Raw genomic sequence first — 22,080 nt, forward strand, 5'->3', positions numbered from 1 at the left:
GGTTTAAAAATGAAGACACAGCCAGGTGCTATGATGCAAGCCTATAATCCTAGCTACTTGAAAGGCTGAGGTGAAAGGATTGTCCGAGGCCAGGAAATCAAGGCTGCACTGCAATATGATTGCACCTGTGAACAGCCATGGCACTCTAGCCTGGGGCGACATGGACATAGTGAGAATCAGTTTTTTTTAAAAAAAGACATAAACACGCATTACACATGAGACTAGGCCTATGCAGGGTCAGGGTCATCAATATCACTGTCTTCCACCTCCTTATCTTATCCCATTTGGAGGTCTTCAAGAGCAGTAACATACACAGAGCTGCCATCTCCTATGGTAACAATGCCTTCTTCCGGAATACCTCCTGAAGGACTGTTTTGCAGTTAACTTTTAAGTAGAAAAGAAAAACACTCTAAAATAATAATAAAAGTATAATATAGCAAGTACATAAACCAGTAACAGTCATTTATTATCATTATCAAGTACTATGTACTGTACCTAATTGTATGTACTATACTTGTATAGGGCTGGCAGCACAGTAGGTTTGTTTACACTAGCATCATCACAAACATGTGAGTAATGTGTTGCACCATGATCAGCTCTGATGTATCTGGGCAATAAAAAATTTTCAGCTCCACTGTAATCTTAAGGAACCACCATTGTATATGTGGTTTGTCATTGACCAAAAGGTCATTATGTGGTGTATGACTGTAATATAAAAATAGTTATTGTGATAATTATTTTAAGGGAGGGACACAATAGGTTTGGAAGTAAAATTGTCATTTTGTTAGTTTTTTATTGCTGCTGTAACAGAATATGACAAACTTAAACACTAAAATAACACAGATGGGCCAGAAGTTGTGGCTCTCACACTTATAAGCCCAGCACTTTGGGAGGCTGAGGCAGGAGGACTGCTTGACCCCAGGATTTGGAGACCAGGATAGGCAACATAGTGAGACCCTATCTCTACAAAAAATAAAAAACAAAATTAGCCAGGTATGGTGGCATGTGTCTGTAACTCCACCTACCCAGGAAGCTGAGGCAGGAGGATCATTTGAGCCTGGGAGGTTGAGGCTATAGTGAGCCAAGATTATGCCACTGCACTCTTGCCTGGACAACAGAGCAAGACTCTGTCTCTAGAAAAAAACTAAAAACTAAAACTAAAAATAAAACAACAAAGATTATTATTGTACAGATCTGGAGATCAGAAGTTTCAAATAGGTTGGCAAGGCTGCTTTCCTTCTGGAGGCTCTAGGAGGAGAGTCCATTTCCCTACCTGTCTCAGCTTCTAGAGGCTGCCCATATTCCTTGGCTCTAGCCCCAGGATCACTCTGACCTCCACTTTGTCACATCACCTTCACTCCCTTTGTCTCACATTTCCTTTAAAAGGATCCTTGTGATTACACTGGGGACATTAGATAACCCAGGATAATCTCCCAGTCTCAAGATCCTTAACTTAATCACATTTGTAAATTCCCTTTTGCATTATAAGGTAACAGTGATAGGTTTCAAGATTTGCACATGGAAATATGGAGGCCATTATGTAGTTTACTACAGCCATTTTAAAAAAGAAATTGGGGCATTTAACCTTCTAGAAACTGAACTGAAATTTCTCCATAATCAATAGAAAACTTTATATTTTCTCATGTTCCATATGTTTCACACTAATTAAACCTGCTTTTCTTCAGGTGATACCAGTACATAAAAATAAAACTATTTCTGATTCAATATGTTGCTTTCCCATTTGGTTAATTATCAGTATTTTAATTGAATCATTTACTACAGATTTATGGCAAATGTGAATTATGGATTAAACAAGCTAAATTGAGATGTAAACAACAATTTATAATATTGATCCTGTGGATGAATTATTTAATAGTCCCAACAAATGTACTTATGTTTACCAACTTGCAATATAAGCTCTTTTTAAACTAATTAATTATTATTATTATTTTTAGAGACAAGTTCTCATTCTGTCTTACAGGCTGTAATGCAGTGGCATGATTATAGTTCACTGCAGCCTTGAACTTCTGAGCTGAAGCAATCCTCCTGCCTCAGCCTCTAAAGTAGCTGAGACTATAGGTATGTGTCACCACACCCAGCTAAATTTTATACATTTTTGTAGAGACAAAGGTATGCAGGCCAGGTATTTGATGTTGAAATTTGATCCCCCACATTGGAGGTGGGGCCTAATGGCAGGTATTTGGGTCATGGGGCAGATCCCTCATGAATAGATTAAAGTCCATCCTGGGTTGTGGGTGAGTGAATTTTTGGTGCCTTGGTCCTTGTGAGAGCTAGGTTTTTTGGGATTTTTTTTTTTCCAAGCTGGTCTTGAACTCGTGGGCTGAAGAGATCCTCCTACCTCAGCCTCCCAAGGTGCTGGGATTGCAAGGGTGAGCCACCTCACCTGGCCAAGATCTAGTTGTTAAAAGAGCCTAGCACTTCCCCCTTTCTTGTTTCCTCTCTCACCATGTGATCTCCACACACACTGGCTTGCCTTCCCCTTTCTGACATGAGCGGAAGCAGACTGAGGCCCTCACCAGATGTGGATGCCAGTGCCATGTTTCTTGTACAATCTGCAGAATCATAAGCCAAATATACCTCTTTATAAATTACCCAGCCTCAGGTATTCCTTTATAGCAACACAAACACATATGCAATTTGTCATTTTAATCATGTTTAATTGTACAATTTTGTGGTATTAGTTATATTTACAATGTTGTACAACCATTACCATCATCTATTATCAAAACCCTTTCATCACCCCAAATAGAAACTGTGCTTATTCAGCAATAGCCCCTACTTCCCTCTCCTTCCAGCCCCTGGTAACCTCTGGTAACCTCTAATCTAATTCCTATCTCTATGAATTTGCCTACTGTAAATATTTCACATAATGGTATCATACAATATTTACTCTTTCATGACTGGTTTATTTCACTTAGCATAACATTTTCAAGATTCATCCATCTTGTATCATGTATCAGTACTTCATTCTTTTCTATGGCTGAATTAATATTCCATTGTATGTACATACCACATCTTGTTTATCCATTTATCTTTTTGTTTATTTGTTTTTTAAGGATAGGGTTTCACCATGTTGGCCAGGCTCGTCTCAAACTCCTCATCTCAGGTGACCCGCCCACCTTGGCCTCCCAAAGTGCTCGGATCACAGGTATGAGCCATCATGCCCAGCCTATCCATTTATCTTTTGATAGACATTTTGGTTGTTTTTACCTTTTGTCTATTGTGAATAATGATGCTATCAACATTAGTGTACACAGTGTACACGTAATTGTTTAAGTTATTGTTTTCAATTCTTTTGGGTATTGAATTAGATCATTCTTGCATTGCTATGAAGAAATATCTGAGACAACTAACCAAAGAAAAAAAGATTTAGTTGGCTCACAGTTCTGCAGGCTGTATATAAAGCATAGCAGCATCTGCTTCTGGGGAGGCTTCAGGAAGCTTCCAGTCATGACAGAAGGCAAAGTGGGAGCAGGCATGTCACATGGTAAAAGCAGGAGCAAGAGAGGAGGTGGGGAGGTGCTACACACTTTTAAACAACCAGATCTCGTGAGAACTCACAATCTCTAGGACAGCTGGAGATAGTGTTAAGTCATTCATGAGAAAGCACTCCTATGATCCAGTCACCTCCCACCAGGCCCCAACTCTAACACTGGGGATTACATTTCAACATTAGATTTGCATCAGGACAACAGTCAAACTATATCAGGTATATACTTAGGAGTAGAATTACTGGGTGATAATTCTATTTTACTTTTTGAGAAATTGCCAAATTATCTTCCATAGCAGTTGAACCATTTACATTCCCACAGCAATGTACTAGGTTTCCAATTTCTCCACATGTTCACCAACACTAGTTATTTTTTCTTCTAATTATAGTCATTCTAGTAGGTACAAAGTGACATCACATTGTGGTTTTAGCATCTTTTCAGGTGCTTATTGACCATTTACATGTCGTTTTTTTAGAGAAATGTCTGCTTAAGTTGTTTGTCCATAAAAAATTTAATTATCTATCTTTTAGTTGTTGAGGTGTAGGATTCTTTATATATTCTGTATATTAGTTCTTTGTCAGATATATGATTTGCAGACATTTTCTCCAATTTTTTGTTATCTTTTCTGCTATATATTTTGCCGCTATATATTTTGCAAACAATAGCAACTCTAGAAGAAATTTTTTAATTCCCTTCCACAATGCTTTGCAGTTTTCAGTGCACAAGTCTTCTGCCTTCTTCGTTATTTCTAAATATTTTATTCTTTTGGATACGACTGTAAATAAAAGTTTCTTAATTTCTTTTTCAGATTTTTTACTGCTAGTTTGTAGAAACATAACTGACTTTTGTGTGTTGATCTTGTATTCTGAAGCTTTGCTAAATTTATTAGCTTTAAAAGGCTATTTTTTTGTATTCTTTAGGGCTTTGTACACTCATATCACTTGCAAATAGGTAGTTTTACTTCTTCCTTTATAATTTGGATTCATTTTATTTCTTTTTTCTTGCCAATGGGTCTGGCTAGAATTGCCAATATTATGTTTAATAGAAGTGGCAAACACAGGCCTCCATGGCTTGTTTCTGGTTTTAGTGGAAAAGCTTGAAATTTTTCTCCATTGAGAATGATGTTAGTTGTGAGTTTTTAATATGTCGTTTTTATCATGTTGAGAAAGAAAGTTCCTTTCTATTCCTGGTTTATTGAACATTTTTATCATAAAGGAGTACTGGATTTTGTCAAATGCTCTTCTACAACAATTGAGATGATCATGAGTTTTTCACTTCTTCGTTCTATTTCTGTGGTATGTTACATTGACTGATTTTCATATGTCAAACCACTCTTACATTTCTGGAATAAATCTCAGTTGGTTATGGTGTATAATTTTTTAAAGGGCTGCTGGATTTAATTTCCTAGCATTTTGTTGGAGATTTTTGTATCTATAATGCATTCATAAGGAACATTTGGCTAGAGTTTTCTTCTATTGCCTATTTAGCTTTGGTATCAGGGTAATGTTCGCTTCACAGAATGACCCAGTAAGGGTTCTATTTCTCATCTATTTTTTGGAGGAGTACGAGAAGGATTAGTGTTAACTCGTTTCTAAACGTTTGGTAGAATTCACCAGTGAAGTTGTCAGTTCCTGGGCTTTTCTTTGTTAGGAGAGTCTTGGTTGCTGACAACCAAAACTGAGTATCATTACTTTTTATAGATCAATTCAGATTTATTCTTTCTTCTAGAGTCCATTTTGTTGATTTGTGTGTTTCTAGGAATTTGTGTGTTTCATCTAGGTTATCCAATTTTTTGACAGATAGCTATTACACATATTCTCTAATAATCCTTTTTATTCCTATAAATCAGTAGTAGTGTCTTTCATTTCCAATTTTAGTAGTTTGAATATTCTCTTCCCTTAAGTTAATCTAGTTAAAGTTTTGTCAACTTTGTTGATCTCTTCAAAGAACTAATTTTTTGTTTCATTGATTCTATTGTTTTTCTAGTCTCGATTTTATTTATTTTTGCTCGAATCCTTATTATTTCCTTCCTCTTTATGGCTTCAAACTCAATTGAACATAAAGTATAAAGGAATTGGCTTTTTTCTCAAATGTCTAACATGTAAGAATAAATATGTCTAGAATCATCAAAGAGCAGCCTGTTTGTCAGATTTACTGTTTAATCCATGAAAACAGCTTTAATATAATTCATGATACAATATTACTATGTCCTTTGGAAGACACTTAGAAAAGACAAAAGGTCATTGGGCAGAACCACTCTAGATTGAATGTTAAGGTCATCTTCTAGTTTGCAGGACTTGTGGTAGACTGAGAGAAAATAATATCATGGACCTCTTGGGTGTATACAGGAAAAACTGAAAAAAATGGAAATAAAAAAAATATCATTTTTAGATGATAATGTCATCATGAAATGTATCAATCTGATCTATTTCTGAAGAAATCAGGGACAATGACACAGTCTGAATGTTTGTCTCCTGAAATTTTATGTTGAAATTTGATCCCCCATGTTGGAGGTGGGGCCCACTGGGAGGTGTTTTGATTATGGGGGCAGATTCCTCATGAATGACTTGCTGCTGCTTCATGGGATTCAGTTCTCATTCCTACTTCCCATGAGATCTTACTGTTAAAAAGAGTCTGATACTTTCCTCCCCTCCCTTGCTTTCTTTCTTCCTCATAATGTGATACAAGGGTTCCCCTTTGTCTTCCACCATGATGGAAGCTTCCTGAGGCTCTTAACAGAAGCAGATGCTGGCACCATGCTTCTTGTACATCCTGTAGAATTGTGTGAGCCAAATAAACTTCTTTTCCTTATATAATACCCAGCCTCAGGTATTCATTTATAGCAATATAAACAGACTAAGACACATGATGAAGACTCTTTGATATTCTATAAACTTTGATTTATCCCCCTGAGAGAAGAGCATGAATCTAAGTGATGCCATTACTGTAATGTGGATTCCACAACTCTTCTCAAAGATGTGGTGCATATGTTCTTAATAATGGCTTTCTAAGAATCTGTCTGGAGGCATAACTTCTCTCTGATTTTTATTTGCATCTCCTGCTTAGCTTACACATTTCACCTTGCCTACACACCTGTCCTGACGGTGATAACCTCCATCATCACACATCTGATCTTACCTACCTACTTCCTACATTTCCTAGTGCTTCCCATGCTTCATAAACCATGATCATAAGCCAGAGACACAAGGTCATAGCTAAGGAGATGGGATCAGAAATCACCCTCTGTGATTTTCTATTATTCTCAATAGGTAACTTCAACAAAAGCAAGAAAAGCATGAAAGGACATCCTAAGGGGTCAGGTGAGGTTGCAGTGGGGTTAATTGGTCAATAGTTTCTTTATGCCAATTAGGATTTCTGCAGAAAACAATGAAACACTGGTTTAAACAGTACAGACATTTTAATTCCTACAGAAGCCCATGGTAGACACACTCCAGGTTTAATCCATCAGCTGAATATCATTAGGGACTTAGGTTCTTTCCCCTTTCTGCTCTGTCATCTATCTCACTGTGTTGGTTTTATTTTCAAGCTAGCTCCTCCCTGGTAGCAAGATAATTGCAGCAGGTCTAGTTATTATATGGGACATGCTGTTGCCCAGGGTAGTGATCCCTTCCTTGGATTTCTTTCTCATTTTAAGAACAAAATGTTTTAAAAAATTATATTTTTAAAATTATATTTTAAATTATATTTTAAATTATTGGCATCTCTGTCAATTGAAAGATGTCAATCTTTCATTTTTCCAAATCACTAATAACATTTATTAAAAACAAAATGTCTGTTGTAAAATAATTTATTTTAATAAAATTAAAGTTGTTGAGTGAGCTCAGCTTTTTAGAAGTGGGAGAGAAGGGGTACATAGATTAGTGAAAGATGAGAAGCTAGTGGGGCTCAAGTCCAGCAGGAACAGAAGTTTGGAGCCAGGACTTCCTGGACTCTCAAGGTTTTTTTTAACCTCCGTACCTCCAAATGATTTGTGCTATATAACTTGTCCTGGCTAAACTTTCTTAATCTCAACTGTTTCATCTAATCAATAAAAACTACGATACCACCTTCAAAATATCAATTTTCAGCATCTCATTCACTGAATGTCATTTCCTTTCCTTCCAGACTATTTTACTGTGTCAAATTCAATATTCCTTTGACCAATAGCATCTCAAATCTAGTGACCCCATAAAGAGTTGAAGCTTTATTACCCCATTATTTGTTTATTTCTTAGGACAAGAAAAACAAACTTTCCCTGAAACTCCCCAGTAGACTGCTCCTCATATCTCATCAGCTAGAACTGAGTTGCATGCACATTCCTGAAACAAGTCTGGTAAGAAATGTAGTTACCAAGATTGGTTTAGACCAAATCAGGATTTTCTCTTGAGGAGAGGATACAGTGAGCTTCTCGGGAGGCAAACATAAAGTGAGCTTCCCAAGAGGCAAAGACCTACACATTTCAAAGATTCCAAAGCAAAACATAGAATAAATATTGGGTCATTAACTAATAGTAAGTGCTACAGTATTACATGTAAAATTTATTCTTTTAGCCCTAGCAACAAGTGACATTTTCTGAAGAAAATTTATCCTTTTAGCCCTAGCAACAAGTGACATTTTCTGAAGCCATTATTCATTTGTCAGGAATAGGGCAAGTATCAGGAAAAGAAGCACCAAAATAACTCTGTTTCCATTGATTGCATTCTAGAACTGGTTCTACCAAATATTTGTTGAATGACTTTAGGTAAAGCATCTAGCTTCTCTGTCTTGATTACCACATCTACAATATGAAATAAATATTATTCTGCATACTTCCTGGGAGAGCTGGGAAGATAAAATGAGATAATTATACCACATAAAGCAAAGCAATAATACTTTCCTATTTTAGCTTCCCATGCTGCCTATTTGTCCTATTTTCATTTATTCATTCACACTTTTGAACAAATAGTTGCTGGCAGTTTGCTTAATGTAAGATGTGGGATAAATATTTTCATGATGGCCCCTTATTTATTTTTTTAATATTTTCAAGATGGCTTCTCACCTGCCTTATCTTTTGGAGTACTGAATCAGATCAGACAGCAAAGGAAGAATGAAGAGGTGAGGTGGGATCATAAGGGATGTTGTTTGTGGAACCATAATGATTGCTTCAATTTGGGTGTAAACTGTCCTTTTTACTGAAGCAACTGCAACCAAGTATGTGTGTTCACAGGTGCCTACATTGCTATTTGGCTTAGGTATTGTTTGGGTTTTAACACTGACTGATTTATCATATAGACAAAACAACTCAATCAAAGAAAGATGGGTCTGTATACAACAAAACTGAACAAAATCTGAAAGAAAAAAGGTTCATACATGGCCCACTGAGGCAACATGAAATGGACATTAATGAGCTAAGAAAAAAATGGATTTCTTGAAGAATAAAGAACTTTAGTTTTGAAAGTTCTCTTGTTGTTTAAAATTAGCTGGATGTGGTGGCCTGCACCTGTAGTCCCAGCTACTTAGGAGGCTGAGGTGGAAGGATCACTTGAGCCCAAGAGGCTGAGACTGCAGTGAGCTGAGACTGTGCTCCTGTACTACAGACAGCTCCTGCATGCCAGAGCCAGACCCTGTCTCCATAAAAATGAAAATAAAAAATAATAAGAGGGAGAAAGTTCTCTATTGTTTGAAATAATAAGAAAATGTTAATGCCTCTAAAGCCAGCTAACCCCCAATAGTCCTAAAGATAGAAAAGCTCAAAAAGATTTTTCAATTATGGAAAACTACTGTTTCATTTAAAAAGTTGTTTTCTTTTTTTGTTAACCCTAATATTTCCACATCCTAGAAAACTAACATTTCAGAAAAAAATAAAATGGTAAAACACAATTGCTATCATCTATGCCTGTTCTGGAAAAACACAGAGGAGAAGAGAGTTTTGTTTTGTTTTGTTTTTTAACCAGGATTTGGAAACGTATTATTTATCTTTGTGATAGAATAACAGTATGTTTTAGATGGAGGGTAATTCTAGGGGAAATGATATTTCTGAACAACAATGTTAGTTTGTGCAGGAAAATCACCATAGACCAGGACTAGAAAATGTATAGCTACAGTTCCTTCTTTTAAATGGGAATAGCAAAACCTATAAAGAATATTGATAATTTAAATCCACCATAATTTTGCATCTGGTTTCTCAAGTAGTTACATAGAATTAGAACCAATATTTGCTGGGGGGAAATAATTACCAACATCAAAGTCCTAGGATGTGTCAAGGCACCAGAAGAGAAGTTTTATCACTGTAAAATAACTCCATTGGCAGAGCAAGAGACTGTTAGCAGCAGGTTACTTCAATGGTTATGTGTTATTCAGTGACATTCTCTACATTAACTGAAGCACAACTCAAGCAATTCAAGTTAACTCTGATATGCTGGAGAACAATCTAGCAGTTAGCTATCAGTGCTGGTGTGGTTCCTTTTATGCAAAGGTTGCTTGTAGTATTCAGACTTGTGATCTATGCAGCCTCCATATTTAAGTGAGGTTAAAGGGACTGCTATTGGAACATGGATCACTCCAGCCCTAACTGTACAAATGGACCCCTCTTCTGTTGGCTTCCACTGCAACAAAAAGCAAATAAACACTAAATCAACATCTGGCAACTGTTAAAAGAGGAATGATGCAACAGCAGGGCAGAAAGATAAGAAAGCTCAACGTTTCTTGGCATAGGCACAAAGATCATTGCTTAATGTAGTTATAAGATAATAAATATTTATGGAAAACTATTTGTCAGTTTATTTCATTAAGGGAGAAGTGATAATAAGAAAACACTTGCCGGGTGTGATGGCACGTGCCTGTAGTCCCAGGCTGAGGCTGGAGGATCTCTGGAGTCCAGTAGTTCTGGGCTGTAGTGCGCTATGCCAATCGGATGTCTGCACTAAGTTCAGCATCAATATGGTGACCTCCCAGGATTGAGGGACCATCAAGTTGCCTAAGGAGGGGTGAACTGGCCCAGGTCGAAACGGAGCAGGTCAAAACTCCCGTGCTGATCAGTAGTGGGATCGCGCCTGTGAATGGCCACTGCACTCCAGCCTGGGCAACATAGCAAGACCCCCGTCTCTAAAAAGAAGAAAAAAGAAACGCTTTAATTCTGTTTAATAAAAGCAACTGATATTTGGGGACAAGAACTGTATAAAGTCTTAATGTAAACTGTTTCATTTAATCCTCTCAACAGTCTCAAAGCTAGGTGTTATTATCCCCACTTTATAATGAAAAAGAATTGAGGCAAAAGAATTTGTTTACTATCTCATAGACAATAAGAGATGAAGCTGGAATCTGAAAACCACAAAGTCTAACTTCAGAGACCATGTTCTTAGACAGTATTGTATATGCTTACATAGACAGCCTTGCTGTTTCCCTATAGGATTTAGCTGTTTTGGGGATCAGGCAAAGATTCTGAGCAATAACCTATTAAAAAGCCCAGCTGCTGATTTGAGTATGTATGTACATGAGAGGAACATAGGAGGAACGTATGGATCTGGAGTGGTGGTAAATACAGAGGATGTTTGTTTCGTAAAGCAGATTAGCTCATACTTAATAATGGAGTAAATCTGTTGGGCCATGACTCAATGCACCCAAATTATCCAGATGGCTGTGTCTCTACTCTCTAAGCCTTAGGGATCAACAAGCACAAAACTTTTAGGGTGCTGTCTCACTGATGTCCGCGTAAGCTCTGGTAGTAGAGGTCAAGATTATATCAGATTCAGGACTTACATTCTGCAGGAATGTAAGTCCCTTTCCAAGTTCTCTGCTTTCCTATTTATTTTCATACTCAAATGGAAAAAAAAAAAATCCAAGAAACAAAAAACCTTGGGCTTCAAGAGGCATCCTGCAACAAGGCCCAGCCACTGTGAATTTTCAACAACCATCTCAGGCGGATTTCATGCAGATAGTTCAGGCACTATACTTTGAAAAACACAGTATCACAGGGTAGGGACAGTGATATGAGAGTCATCTGTAAAAGCTGTCCTGTTTTGGAATCCAGGCTAAGGTTTAGTCTGGGTTTCACTCACACCCAAAACAACTAAAAAAGCGGAGGAGTCTGAGTCAATCCCTGAGGCTCGGGCTAAGAGGAAACTCGCCCACGCTGCGGGGCAGTGACGCCGGCTACCACCTTAGCCACGGCTGCCACAAGCTCCTCAGGGTTTCCCGCCGGCTCCTGCCGTGCCACAGGTCTATGGGGATCCTCCGAGCTTTCCTCCCAGACGCAAGACACGACGCCAGCCACCCGGACCTCTTCGAGGGCAGCGCAGGCGCAACCCGAAGGCCACGGGCCGGAAGCGCCCCCCGGGCCCGCCCCCTGCTCTCCGGAGCCGGAAGCTGAGCATCCGCAGCCGGCGCAGCTCCCTCCACTCACCGCCCTGCATCATGCTCCGCGCGCCCCGCTGCCTCCTCCGGATCTCGGTAGCGCCTGCCGCGGCCCTGGCTGCGGCGCTGCTCTCGTCGTTTGCGCGCTGCTCTCTTCTAGAGCCTAGGGACCCAGTGGCCTCATCGCTCAGCCCCTATTTCGGCACCAAGACTCGCTATGAGGATGTCAATCCCGGGCTGCTGTCGGGCCCCGAGGCTCCGTGGCGGGACCCTGAGCTACTGGAAGGGACCTGCACCCCGGTGCAGCTGGTGGCCCTTATTCGCCACGGCACCCGCTACCCCACAGCCAAACAGATCCGCAAGTTGAAGCAGCTGCACGGGTTGCTGCAGGCCCGCGGGTCCAGGGAAGGTGGGGCCGGTAGTACCGGCAGCCGCGACCTGGGTGCCGCGCTGGCCGACTGGCCTTTGTGGTACGCGGACTGGATGGACGGGCAGCTGGTGGAGAAGGGACGGCAGGATATGCGACAGTTGGCGCTGCGTCTGGCCTCTCTCTTCCCGGCCCTTTTCAGCCTTGAGAACTACGGCCGCCTGCGGCTCATCACTAGCTCCAAGCACCGCTGCGTGGATAGCGGCGCCGCCTTCCTGCAGGGGCTGTGGCAGCACTACTACCCTGGCTTGCCGCCGCCCGACGTCGCAGGTGACCCCCTGGGCAGCCTGTGTGCTGTCTCGGTCCTAACATCCGCTCGCGATCCTCTCCCGCCTCCCACAGACCCTGGGCTTTTTTGTTCCCCTCAGCTGTCTCCTCTGCTCCCAAGCCTCTGTCCCTCAGGCTGTGTCCTCCTGGTCGCGGTATATTACGGACTTGGCTATTTCCTTTTCCCCTTACACGTAGGTTCATTTATTCATCAGGTGTAAATTCAGCACCTTCTACACGCTGCCTGCTTTAGTAAAGTTGGGGATCCAGCAGGAAAGGGGACAGACGAGGTCTCCCGCAGTTTTCGCGCTCCCATTCCCAAACTGAACTGCCCCTTCGAGCTCCAACACATCCCTTCCCCCTTCCCTGGCGTCTAGTTTCACTGTTGGGCACACGTTTTAAAAATAGAATCTAGAATTTTCTTCCCCGGGTTTTGCTTCTGATACTAGTTTTTCTTTACTTCTTTTAATTCATCTTTTTCAGATGGCAGTTTTAGACCTACACCCTGTTTTAAGAACCTAATCTCGGGCCGGGCGCGGTGGCTCAAGCCTGTAATCCCAGCACTTTGGGAGGCCGAGGCGGGTGGATCACCAGGTCAAGAGATCGAGAACATCCTGGTCAACATAGTGAAACCCCGTCTCTACTAAAAATACAAAAAAATTAGCTGGGCGTGGTTGCGCGTGCCTGTAATCCCGGCTACTCGGGAGGCTGAGGCAGGAGAATTGCCTGAACCCAGGAGGCGGAAGTTGCGGTGAGCCGAGATCGCGCCATTGCACTCCAGCCTGGGTAACTAGCGAAACTCCGTCTCAAAAAAAATAAAAACCTAATCTCAAGCTTTTGTGTCCTCCTTTTTTCTTATGTTTTGATCATGTTTTTACTGTAGCATTCCCGTCATTGTAGCTGTGGTCCATAGTCACACGCAGTAACTTATTTATTCCATTAATTGTACTTTTTTGAAATTTGAGAGATCATCTAGTAAGGCTGTTTTATTTCACAGATGAAGAAGCCAGACCCCAAGAGTATGCCTTCTCAATTCTTTCTCTAGTTTGAGGTCTAGAATCCAGGTCTTCTGTTTTCCTAGAATGATTCTTTTTCTCTTAGAAAATGTTGTAATCGTTACAAATAATAATGATAGCAAGCACCTAATGCCTGTTGTATGCCAGGTATGCCTCACATTTATTTTACAAAATCCTTACAACGGCAATGGGGATTTGATGGTATTTTCCCCCTATCTCAAAGATGAGGAAATTGGTTCACAAACACCCTAAATAATTTGCCCATTTTCATGGAACTGAGAAAGTCTGATTCAGAGCTTGTTCTCTCAACCATTAAGCTATACAGCGCCCATTTGTCCAATAACGTACCTGATAAGAATAAAAACATGTAACGTTTTTGTACCACAAAGATGAACAAGCGTTAATAGTTTCTTGGTCACTTTTAAGGCCAGAATTGAAATGAGGATTATCATTTAGCTTCAAAGCCCAAGTGAAAATTTAGAAGTAGACTGGTTTGTAATTTCTTCTGTAGCTGCGAAACCGTCTGTAAGGGATTTCTCCACGGATTCTGTGTCATTTAATTGTGGGTAATTCAGTTAGCTGACTTCTGTCTAGTTATTTGTTGAATTGTTTTGTTAAACTATATACCTTTTTCATTAACACGGTGAAAAGTCATAAATCTGTTAAATTAACAGAATGTTGAAAGCAGAACATATTTTAATATGGCACAATATACTTATAGTGACCTCCTGGAACAAGTGAATTTTTGTTCTCAGATGGCATTGTGAAGACTGGCATTTGTCTCGGAGAAGAGAGCCAGGGATCAAAATATTACAGTTCAGAATAAGCCCACCTCTGACTGTTTTCAGTGTGAGAGTAAACCCTTTGCCTAGCCACTTTGTTATTTTATATAGACAATAGTTTTGCCTGTTATGTACATCTGGGCTTTTGAGGGATTCTGCTGAATTAGATTTTGTAGTTTATAGAAACAGCACAATGCCTTTGTTTTTGTTTAAACACTAGCAATAATTAGATAGTAACAAGGATAAAATATTCAGATCCACTTGGGAAATCATATTTTAGAAGCTATAGAAAAAGGTGACAAAGTTCACATATTTTCCTAGTCAAGATATTTTCTGAAGAATTGCAATCCAATTTACAATTAAAATGGGCAGAATTATTTATTTCAGGAAACACACTTAAACATACATATTGATATATTTTTTTCATATACATCCAAAGCCCGGATATAACTATATTCAATTTTCTCATATTTTATGTACAAAAATGATATACTTGGTGTTCTTTTCCTGGTAAATTATTGGAGAAATGATTGAAAAATGTGTTTTGAATATGACCGAAAAAAACTTAAAGGGCATGCCAGTAGTTGAAGCATGATTATGAATGCTTCTCAAATTGGGGGAATGATATAATTTATTAAATTCTAAATGGAAAGTTATCTGGGGGCTTCAGTTAGAAGATAAACCAAGTCATAGGCACCTAGCACAGTGAAGCACAGGAGACCCAAAACATCAGTGCATTTTGTGCTGTTGTCAGTAGTTTCTGTCCAAAGCAGAATCTTTTGTAAAGTGACACAGAGTTGGGAAAGTTAATCGAGAAAATAAAATACTCTGTTTAGACTTTGGCTTAGGGTGAAAAAATAGATTCTGTATGCTGAATTTTCTCTCACCTTGTAAGTAGAAACTTCGCTGATTTTTAGTTTGCTTTCTAAAGTTTTCTGTGCCTGACAGAAACAGTACTTATTAATGTATAATGCAGTTTCATTTGAAACATATTTAATCTTCAATCTCTATTTCTTTTTTTAAAGAAAAAAATTATTTTCTTATTTACGTTTTATTTGAATCTTTGCTACAAAGATGTACCAAATCAATCTCTATTTCTTTAGTCTTTTCTAGCTATTCTCATGCATTACAGCCATTACAAATTGGGAATAATTTTACCCTATGACTTTTCTGATCAATATATGCTTATTTCTGATATGTGGATTAGTAAGATGTTGGTGTTCCTTTTTCACACTTAACATTTTCAATAATTTGAAACTGTCATTTGTGTCAGTGATTTACAAATATATATGTAAATTCTTTTTTCTCTTAGATATGGAGTGTGGACCTCCAAGGGTTAATGATAAACTAATGAGGTTCTTTGATCACTGTGAGAAGTTTTTAACTGAAGTGGAAAGGAATGCTACAGCTCTTTATCACGTGGAAGCCTTCAAAACTGGACCAGAAATGCAGAACATTTTAAAAAAAGTTTCAGCTACTTTGGAAGTGCCAGTGAATGATTTGAATGCAGGTAATATGCCTGTTATCTTTTGCTTGAACTTCTGGTTTAAATAATTTTGAACTGTGAAAATGAAAAAAATAAGGAAACAATTTTTTTTAAAGACCCACAATTGATTTACATTAAGAAAATACTCTTGTTCTAGGTCAAAAAAATTGTATACCTTGTGCTTTCTATTTACTGTTTTTAGATTCATATTCTTTTTATGTCAATACACAAGATCACAAGATTCTAGCTGTATTCTGGAGTTTTTTTGAGGGCATAGTATAGAAAGCCTCAACTGTAAGTATTATTTTTAAAACAATCTTTTCTGAATTTCCTCCTCATAAAATGATACAAATAGAAAAATCATATAAATTTTTTAGCTTTTGAAGCAGTTCAGAAGTACCTGTTAATGTGTAAAAAGGGTAAGTTTTAGAAAGTGAAAAGCAAAGTGCTATGATTTTTTTTGTCTTTTATATGTAGAGATGCTGAGAAGATGAGCAGTCATGTCTATCATAAGTTATTGCAGTGCATGGGCTGACCATGCAACTTAACATCCAAACTGGTGGAACACTTTCAAAAGTGAAAGGGAACACTTTTAATGCCAGGAAAGCAGGTGGGAAACCAGGACACATGGCCACCTAACAATGGGAGATTAAGAAAATAAGATTTTTTTCTGTTTTCTAGGAATTTATATTCCATAGGGCAGATGTTGACAAAATACATGCAAAGATTGTAGATTTCATTATACTCTCAATTAATTTCCAAAAGTCTGAAAGTAGATGTTGGGGAAGAAAATAGATTAGAACTTGTCAGTCACAGGGCCTGGATGCTTTATAGGGACCAAAAAGATGTCTGTACTAGCATTTGAAATTGAATTATTTTTCTTTCTCCAAACTGGCTATACGTTGGCATCACCTATGGAGCTTTGAAAATTATTTATTTTATTGGAAAATAATTCAAACATGAAGATAGCAAACAAGGCTAATGTAATGAACATCCCTATATCCACAACTTGGTTTTATTAAATTTTAACATCATGCTTCAGTTAGTTGCCTTAAATAAATTGAGGTCCATTGGTCCCTTTCCTGGATCTCATTCTTCTTCCTTTCTTACCAATGATAATTATTGTCATGAATTAAGCATTTGTATTATCCCATGACAGTTTTTATACATAAATGGGATATTGTTTTGTAAATTTTAAAACTTTTAAGAGTGGTATCAGAGTTTATACCTGTCCAAAATTTGATTTTTATGCAACTTTTTGTTTTTGATTTAATGTTTGTAATTCTAGTTCTATATTTTAAATGTATGTATTTCATTCTATAACTATAGCAATATCCAGCCATTATTCTGTTAGTAGGCATTTAGGTTGTTGGAAAAGATTTTTTTTTTAATGATTTTTAGTGTCTGTATGGGCAAAAATTACGTCTTTTACTGATGGAGTAACTGACAGCAACTTCTTTTTGGAGGCAATATTAAGTATCGTAGTTAAAATAATGGATTCTGGAATTGGACTATTTGCATTTGAATCTCGACTCTACTATCCTATTAAATAACTGATTTTTGACAAGTTTGTTAATGTCTTTATGCCACAGTTTGCTTCTCTGTAAGAGGAATGTGGAAATTATTCTTGTCTTATAGGATTGTTGCAAAGATTATATAAGATTAATTCATATAAAGCATTTAGTACTTAGCACAGTAATTGCTCAGTAAATACTAATACCCTTTTGTTTACATAGAGGAGTGATGTTTATATGTATTTTCAGTAACTTAACTATTTTTACTTAACTATATTTTTATCTATAGACAAATATAGAACTGTCTCATTCTTTTAAATCCTGTGTTATTTCATGGGACATATGAATGACTCAATTTGCAAGTTAAGGCTATTTAAACTATTTAACCCATCATCAAATTTTACTGCTGTTAAGAAGCTGTTGCTAATGCAGTACAAATTCTTTTTATAGGAAACCATTTTCCTACTGAAGTTTTTCTTAGTTTTTAACTCTTTCAGGTAATGATACAGTTAACATTCTTATAATGTCAAACGTGAGAGTTTATTTGTAAGATAAAATAGGTAAGCCTGGGTGCGGTGGCACAACCTGTAATCCCAGCACTTTGGGAGGTCAAGGCAGGTGGGTCACTGGAGCCCAGGTGTTCGGGACCAGCCTTGGCAACATGGTGAAACCCTGTCTCTACCAGAGATACAAAAATTAGCCAGTCTCATAACCTGGTCTCCAAATAAATAAACATATAGATGAAAAAAAGTTTTTAAAAATATAAATAGGTTAAATTGCTGGGTTAACATGCATGAATATTTTATATTTTGACATATACTTTGAAATTGTTCCCTGAAGGTGTAGTAAAAATTTATATCCACAGTGTATGAGAGTGCTTGTTTTCCCATATCATCAGACAGTAGATACAGTGATTTTAATTTTTGCCAATTTGACTAATGAAGAGTAATATCTAGCTTTAATTTGCATTTCTTTGATTACTTCTGAAAGTGAACATCTTTTCATGTTTAGTAGCCATTTGCATTTCTTCTGAGAATTGCCCCTTCCTAATTTTGTTCATTTTCTATTTATTTTTGTTTTCTTATTAATCACAAATACCTTTTATGTGTTATGGATATATTAATTATATCTTTTAATTCTGCCTGACAAAGAATTCATCCTTTGCTTGTTGCTAATATTTTAATTTCTTGCTTATATCTTAGGTTTGTTGATGATGCCTTTTATTGCACAGAAGTTTATATCTTTTATATAGCCGTATCTGTCTCTTCATTGTGGCTTCTGAGTGTTTTATTTTGAATAGGAATTCTTCTACCCCAAGATTATTACGTGTTCCTATTGTCTTCCCTTTTTTGTTTGTTTTATTTTTTTCTTAGGTGAGTGGAGGGAAAGGGTCTATTTTGTTTTTTAAGTGTTTAAATTTCTTATCCACCTGAAATATTTTTGTGGTTCTAAAACATTGACCAAGAAATCAGAAGGGTCATAACAGATATGTCAGAGCTATAAGTTAAATAATATCATGTATCTAACCTCTTTACTTTGTAAGGGGGGAAATTGACACTCAGAGAGCTTAGCCAGGACAATGACAAAGTCAGGTCTCAGCCTCAGTCTTCATCTGATACTTTTTCTCCCTGTACTCTGAAGAGGTTTTTTGGTGAATTATTATTTTTATTTCCAGTAAACTCTCTTCCAGTTAGAGTATACCATTTGGGCTAACTTTCATAGTTTCAGAATTCTAATTTTGAGTGTAAATAAGCTAGGTCCTTTCATCAAATGTACCTGGTACTTACAAGCCACTATATTGTATCAGGTATTGATATTATTAAACCTTTTCTTTATATAAGCCAAGTTTTGAATGGCTTTTCTGTATATTCTCAATGAAATACATTTTTTTGATATTATATACTGCCTCGGGAATTCTTTAAACCCAGAACTAGTGCAAAACGCATGTAACGTCAGTTGATTTTTGGTCCCATTTTCCTTTAGGAAAAGAGGAAAGGCAGTAAAATCAAAGAAAAATCAAAGCAGTGGAGGCAACCACTGCAGTTGACTTCTTTTCTCTCTAGCATCAAATATCACCCACTTCCCATTGACTAGAGAGCAGCAGTGTTTTTATTTGCTAACAAAGGCTACTTTTTATAGCCCAAGCATTCATTCCCTTATCCCTTCTCTTCAATATCCGTATGTGTATCAAAAAATTTTATCAGCAAATTAACAGTCTAAAAATTCTAGATAACTTATTCTGAAATCCACTTCTGAAATCATTTGAGCAGCTAAGTTTGAAAAACTGATGTTGGTACCAACATTTCTCTCTTTAGTGTGGGATTTTTCGCTTTTGCTTCTTCTCCTTAGCTGTTTCACCTTTTTCCTTCCCCCTCACTTACCCTGCACTTCTTCCCTCTCTATCTCTGTGGTCTTCTCTCTCCTTTTATATCTTTTCTGTACTTAACTGCTGCTTCTTAGTTATAAAATGAATGGTATAATTTTAAAAACCTGTTCAATAAATGTACTTTGTTATTTCTAATTTTTAAGTCGGGTAATAAAACTTTTATAACCTTAGCCCCCCTCCTTGAACCCTCTAAAATTAACAAAATCATATCAAGTTTTATATAGCAAGTCCTTGGGTTACACTTTTTGTTGATATTGTTAGGGAAAATATGCACTTAACAAGTAATTGACTGAGGCAGGTGAAGTGCTTGAGTCCAGGAATCCAAGGTTATGGTGAGCTGTGATCACCATTGCACTCCAGCCTGGACAACATAGCAAGACTCTGTCAAAAAAAAAAAAAGGCAGAAATAAGTTACCAATTACAGAACATTTCTTAATTTTATTTTACTGAAATTTATACTTCCTCGTAGTTTCTTCCTGATAGTTCCAATTCTGCCCTCTTAGATTACAGAGCGAGTGTCTTAATTCTTTGATAGCCAGGAAGAAAGTAAATTATTTCTTCTCCAAACCAAACATGTCCATTTTATTGAGCTGTACCACACATGGCATTCTACAGATATTTAGACTTTGAAAAATTATGGAAAATAATGACCCACAAAGATGTTACCTTTTTGTCTCCCCAGATTTAATTCAAGTAGCCTTTTTCACCTGTTCATTTGACCTGGCAATTAAAGGTATTAAATCTCCTTGGTGTGATGTTTTCGACATAGATGATGCAAAGGTAAGTATTGTTTTTGCAGTTTCTTTGCTTTAAAAAAATTTTGGGGGGGCTTGTTTGTGTTTGGTTACTTGAAGCAGCTTTTCAGAAAATGAGCAGTTAGGGAACATAAACTGTCTTGTGACTAACTCCCAATTTTCTTTAAATAAAGAGAGATTAAAGGTTCAATTAGGTCCCACCTACTTTTAAATAATTTAGGTTCATAAAACTCTGGAAACATTTTTCCCATGGTGATTTGATTTCTAAATCAACCCAGTTGCAGACCTACTTTTAACCCATCAACAAAATTTAATGCTTGGAAAGGATTGTAGAACTGATATAATCCCAAATTTTTCTTATAGGAAGCCAAAGCTCAGAGAGAATAAATGGTTTTCCAAAGTCCTAGCAACCATTTTATAATAGTTTTCATATGGAAAATTGTTTTCCGTGTTTTACAATGAACACTCATATGCCCTTTGCCTATATTTACCAGTTGTTAACCTTTTTTGCCACATTTCCTTTATCACTCTCTCTACTATATTAGTTTCCTATTGCTGCTGTAACAGGTTACCACAAACTTAGTGGCTTAAAACAATATAAATTTATTATCTTACAGTTCTGGAGGTCAGAAGTTCAAATTGAATCTTACAGGGCTGAAATCAAGGTATCATAGGGCTGTATTCTTTTAGGGAGCTTTAGGAGAACATCCATACCCTGCCTTTTCAAATCTCCGGAGGCTGCTTGCATTTCCTATCACTCTGTGAATATCATTTTATAAGAATATCAATTCATAAGAAATGGAATTAGGTTGGGCGTGGTGGCTCATGCCTATAATCCCAGCACATTGGGAGGCTGAGGCGGGTGGATCACAAGGTCAGGAGTTCCAGCCTGGCCAAGAGAATGGTGAAACCCCATCTCTACTAAAAATACAAAAATTAGCCAGGTATGGTGATAGGCACCTGTAATCTCAACTACTCGGGAGGCTGAGGCAGGAGAATCTGTAGAACCCAGGAGGCCGAGGTTGCAGTGAGCCAAGATCGTGCAATTGCACTCTAGCCTGGGCGACAGAGCAAGACTCTGTCTGAAAAAGAAAAAACGAAATGGAATTAAATGGGTCATAGAGTATGTGTGTTTTCATGGATTTTGCCAATGTTCCCTCTAGAATGTCTATACCAATATACATTCCTTCCAGCAGTACCCATTTCCCCATGTCCTTGGCACACTTTTTTTTTTCGCCAAACTGATACATGAACCAGAGTAACTCATTTTCTGTTTGACTTCTACCTTCTCAAAATTCTTAAACATTTCTGATCCACTGTTGGTATCTTTCTGTGCTGTAATGAATATTATTCTTTTTTTCTTTCTTCTATATGTATCCTTGACATCATCTTAATACAATGTTAGAAGAAAGGAGAGGTGAGCACATGTCCTTACTCCACTCTCGAGCTGTGTTGATCTTGGATGATTGACTGTGAGCGTTTACTAGCTTGCTCTTGCACACCAGCCTCTACATTCCCCCAATCCAAATTTATGATGCAGCATAAATCTCTGTGGTATGAACCTTTGGGACCAACTCTTAAATGCTGGAAAGGACAAATGCTAT

General features: G+C 37.7%; 1 protein-coding gene and 1 long non-coding RNA gene across 10 annotated transcripts in view; one reads left to right on the forward strand and one right to left on the reverse strand.

Moving 5' to 3' along the window:
* Positions 1-2,670: 2,670 nt before the first annotated feature.
* LOC144578700 (uncharacterized) lies at positions 2,671-11,797 on the reverse strand. Of its 2 annotated transcripts, none has more exons than XR_013524991.1 (3): positions 11,650-11,797; positions 10,312-10,595; positions 2,671-5,866 (listed from the first exon to the last, which is right to left on the reverse strand). It is a non-coding gene; the product is annotated as an uncharacterized LOC144578700 (long non-coding RNA). The 2 variants fall into 2 exon arrangements; XR_013524990.1 differs by having other exon boundaries at positions 11,250-11,797.
* An 89-nt stretch (positions 11,798-11,886) lies between these two features.
* MINPP1 (multiple inositol-polyphosphate phosphatase 1) overlaps positions 11,887-22,080 on the forward strand; it is a 71,002-nt gene continuing 60,808 nt past the window's right edge. For 6 of the 8 annotated variants that reach the window (XM_078345963.1, XM_078345962.1, XM_035268399.3 and 3 more), the window contains exons 1-3: positions 11,887-12,540; positions 15,648-15,845; positions 20,404-20,501. In XM_078345963.1, the coding sequence (XP_078202089.1) occupies positions 11,904-12,540; positions 15,648-15,845; positions 20,404-20,501 (933 nt within the window). In that variant the 5' untranslated portion in view covers positions 11,887-11,903. Of the gene's footprint in view, positions 12,541-15,647; positions 15,846-20,403; positions 20,502-21,881; positions 22,070-22,080 lie in introns of those variants that run through there. The other 2 variants (XM_035268402.3, XM_078345964.1) reach the window with 2 other exon arrangements.

Source organism: Callithrix jacchus, chromosome 12 (assembly GCF_049354715.1).
Source record: "Callithrix jacchus isolate 240 chromosome 12, calJac240_pri, whole genome shotgun sequence".
Lineage (NCBI taxonomy): Eukaryota > Metazoa > Chordata > Mammalia > Primates > Cebidae > Callithrix > Callithrix jacchus.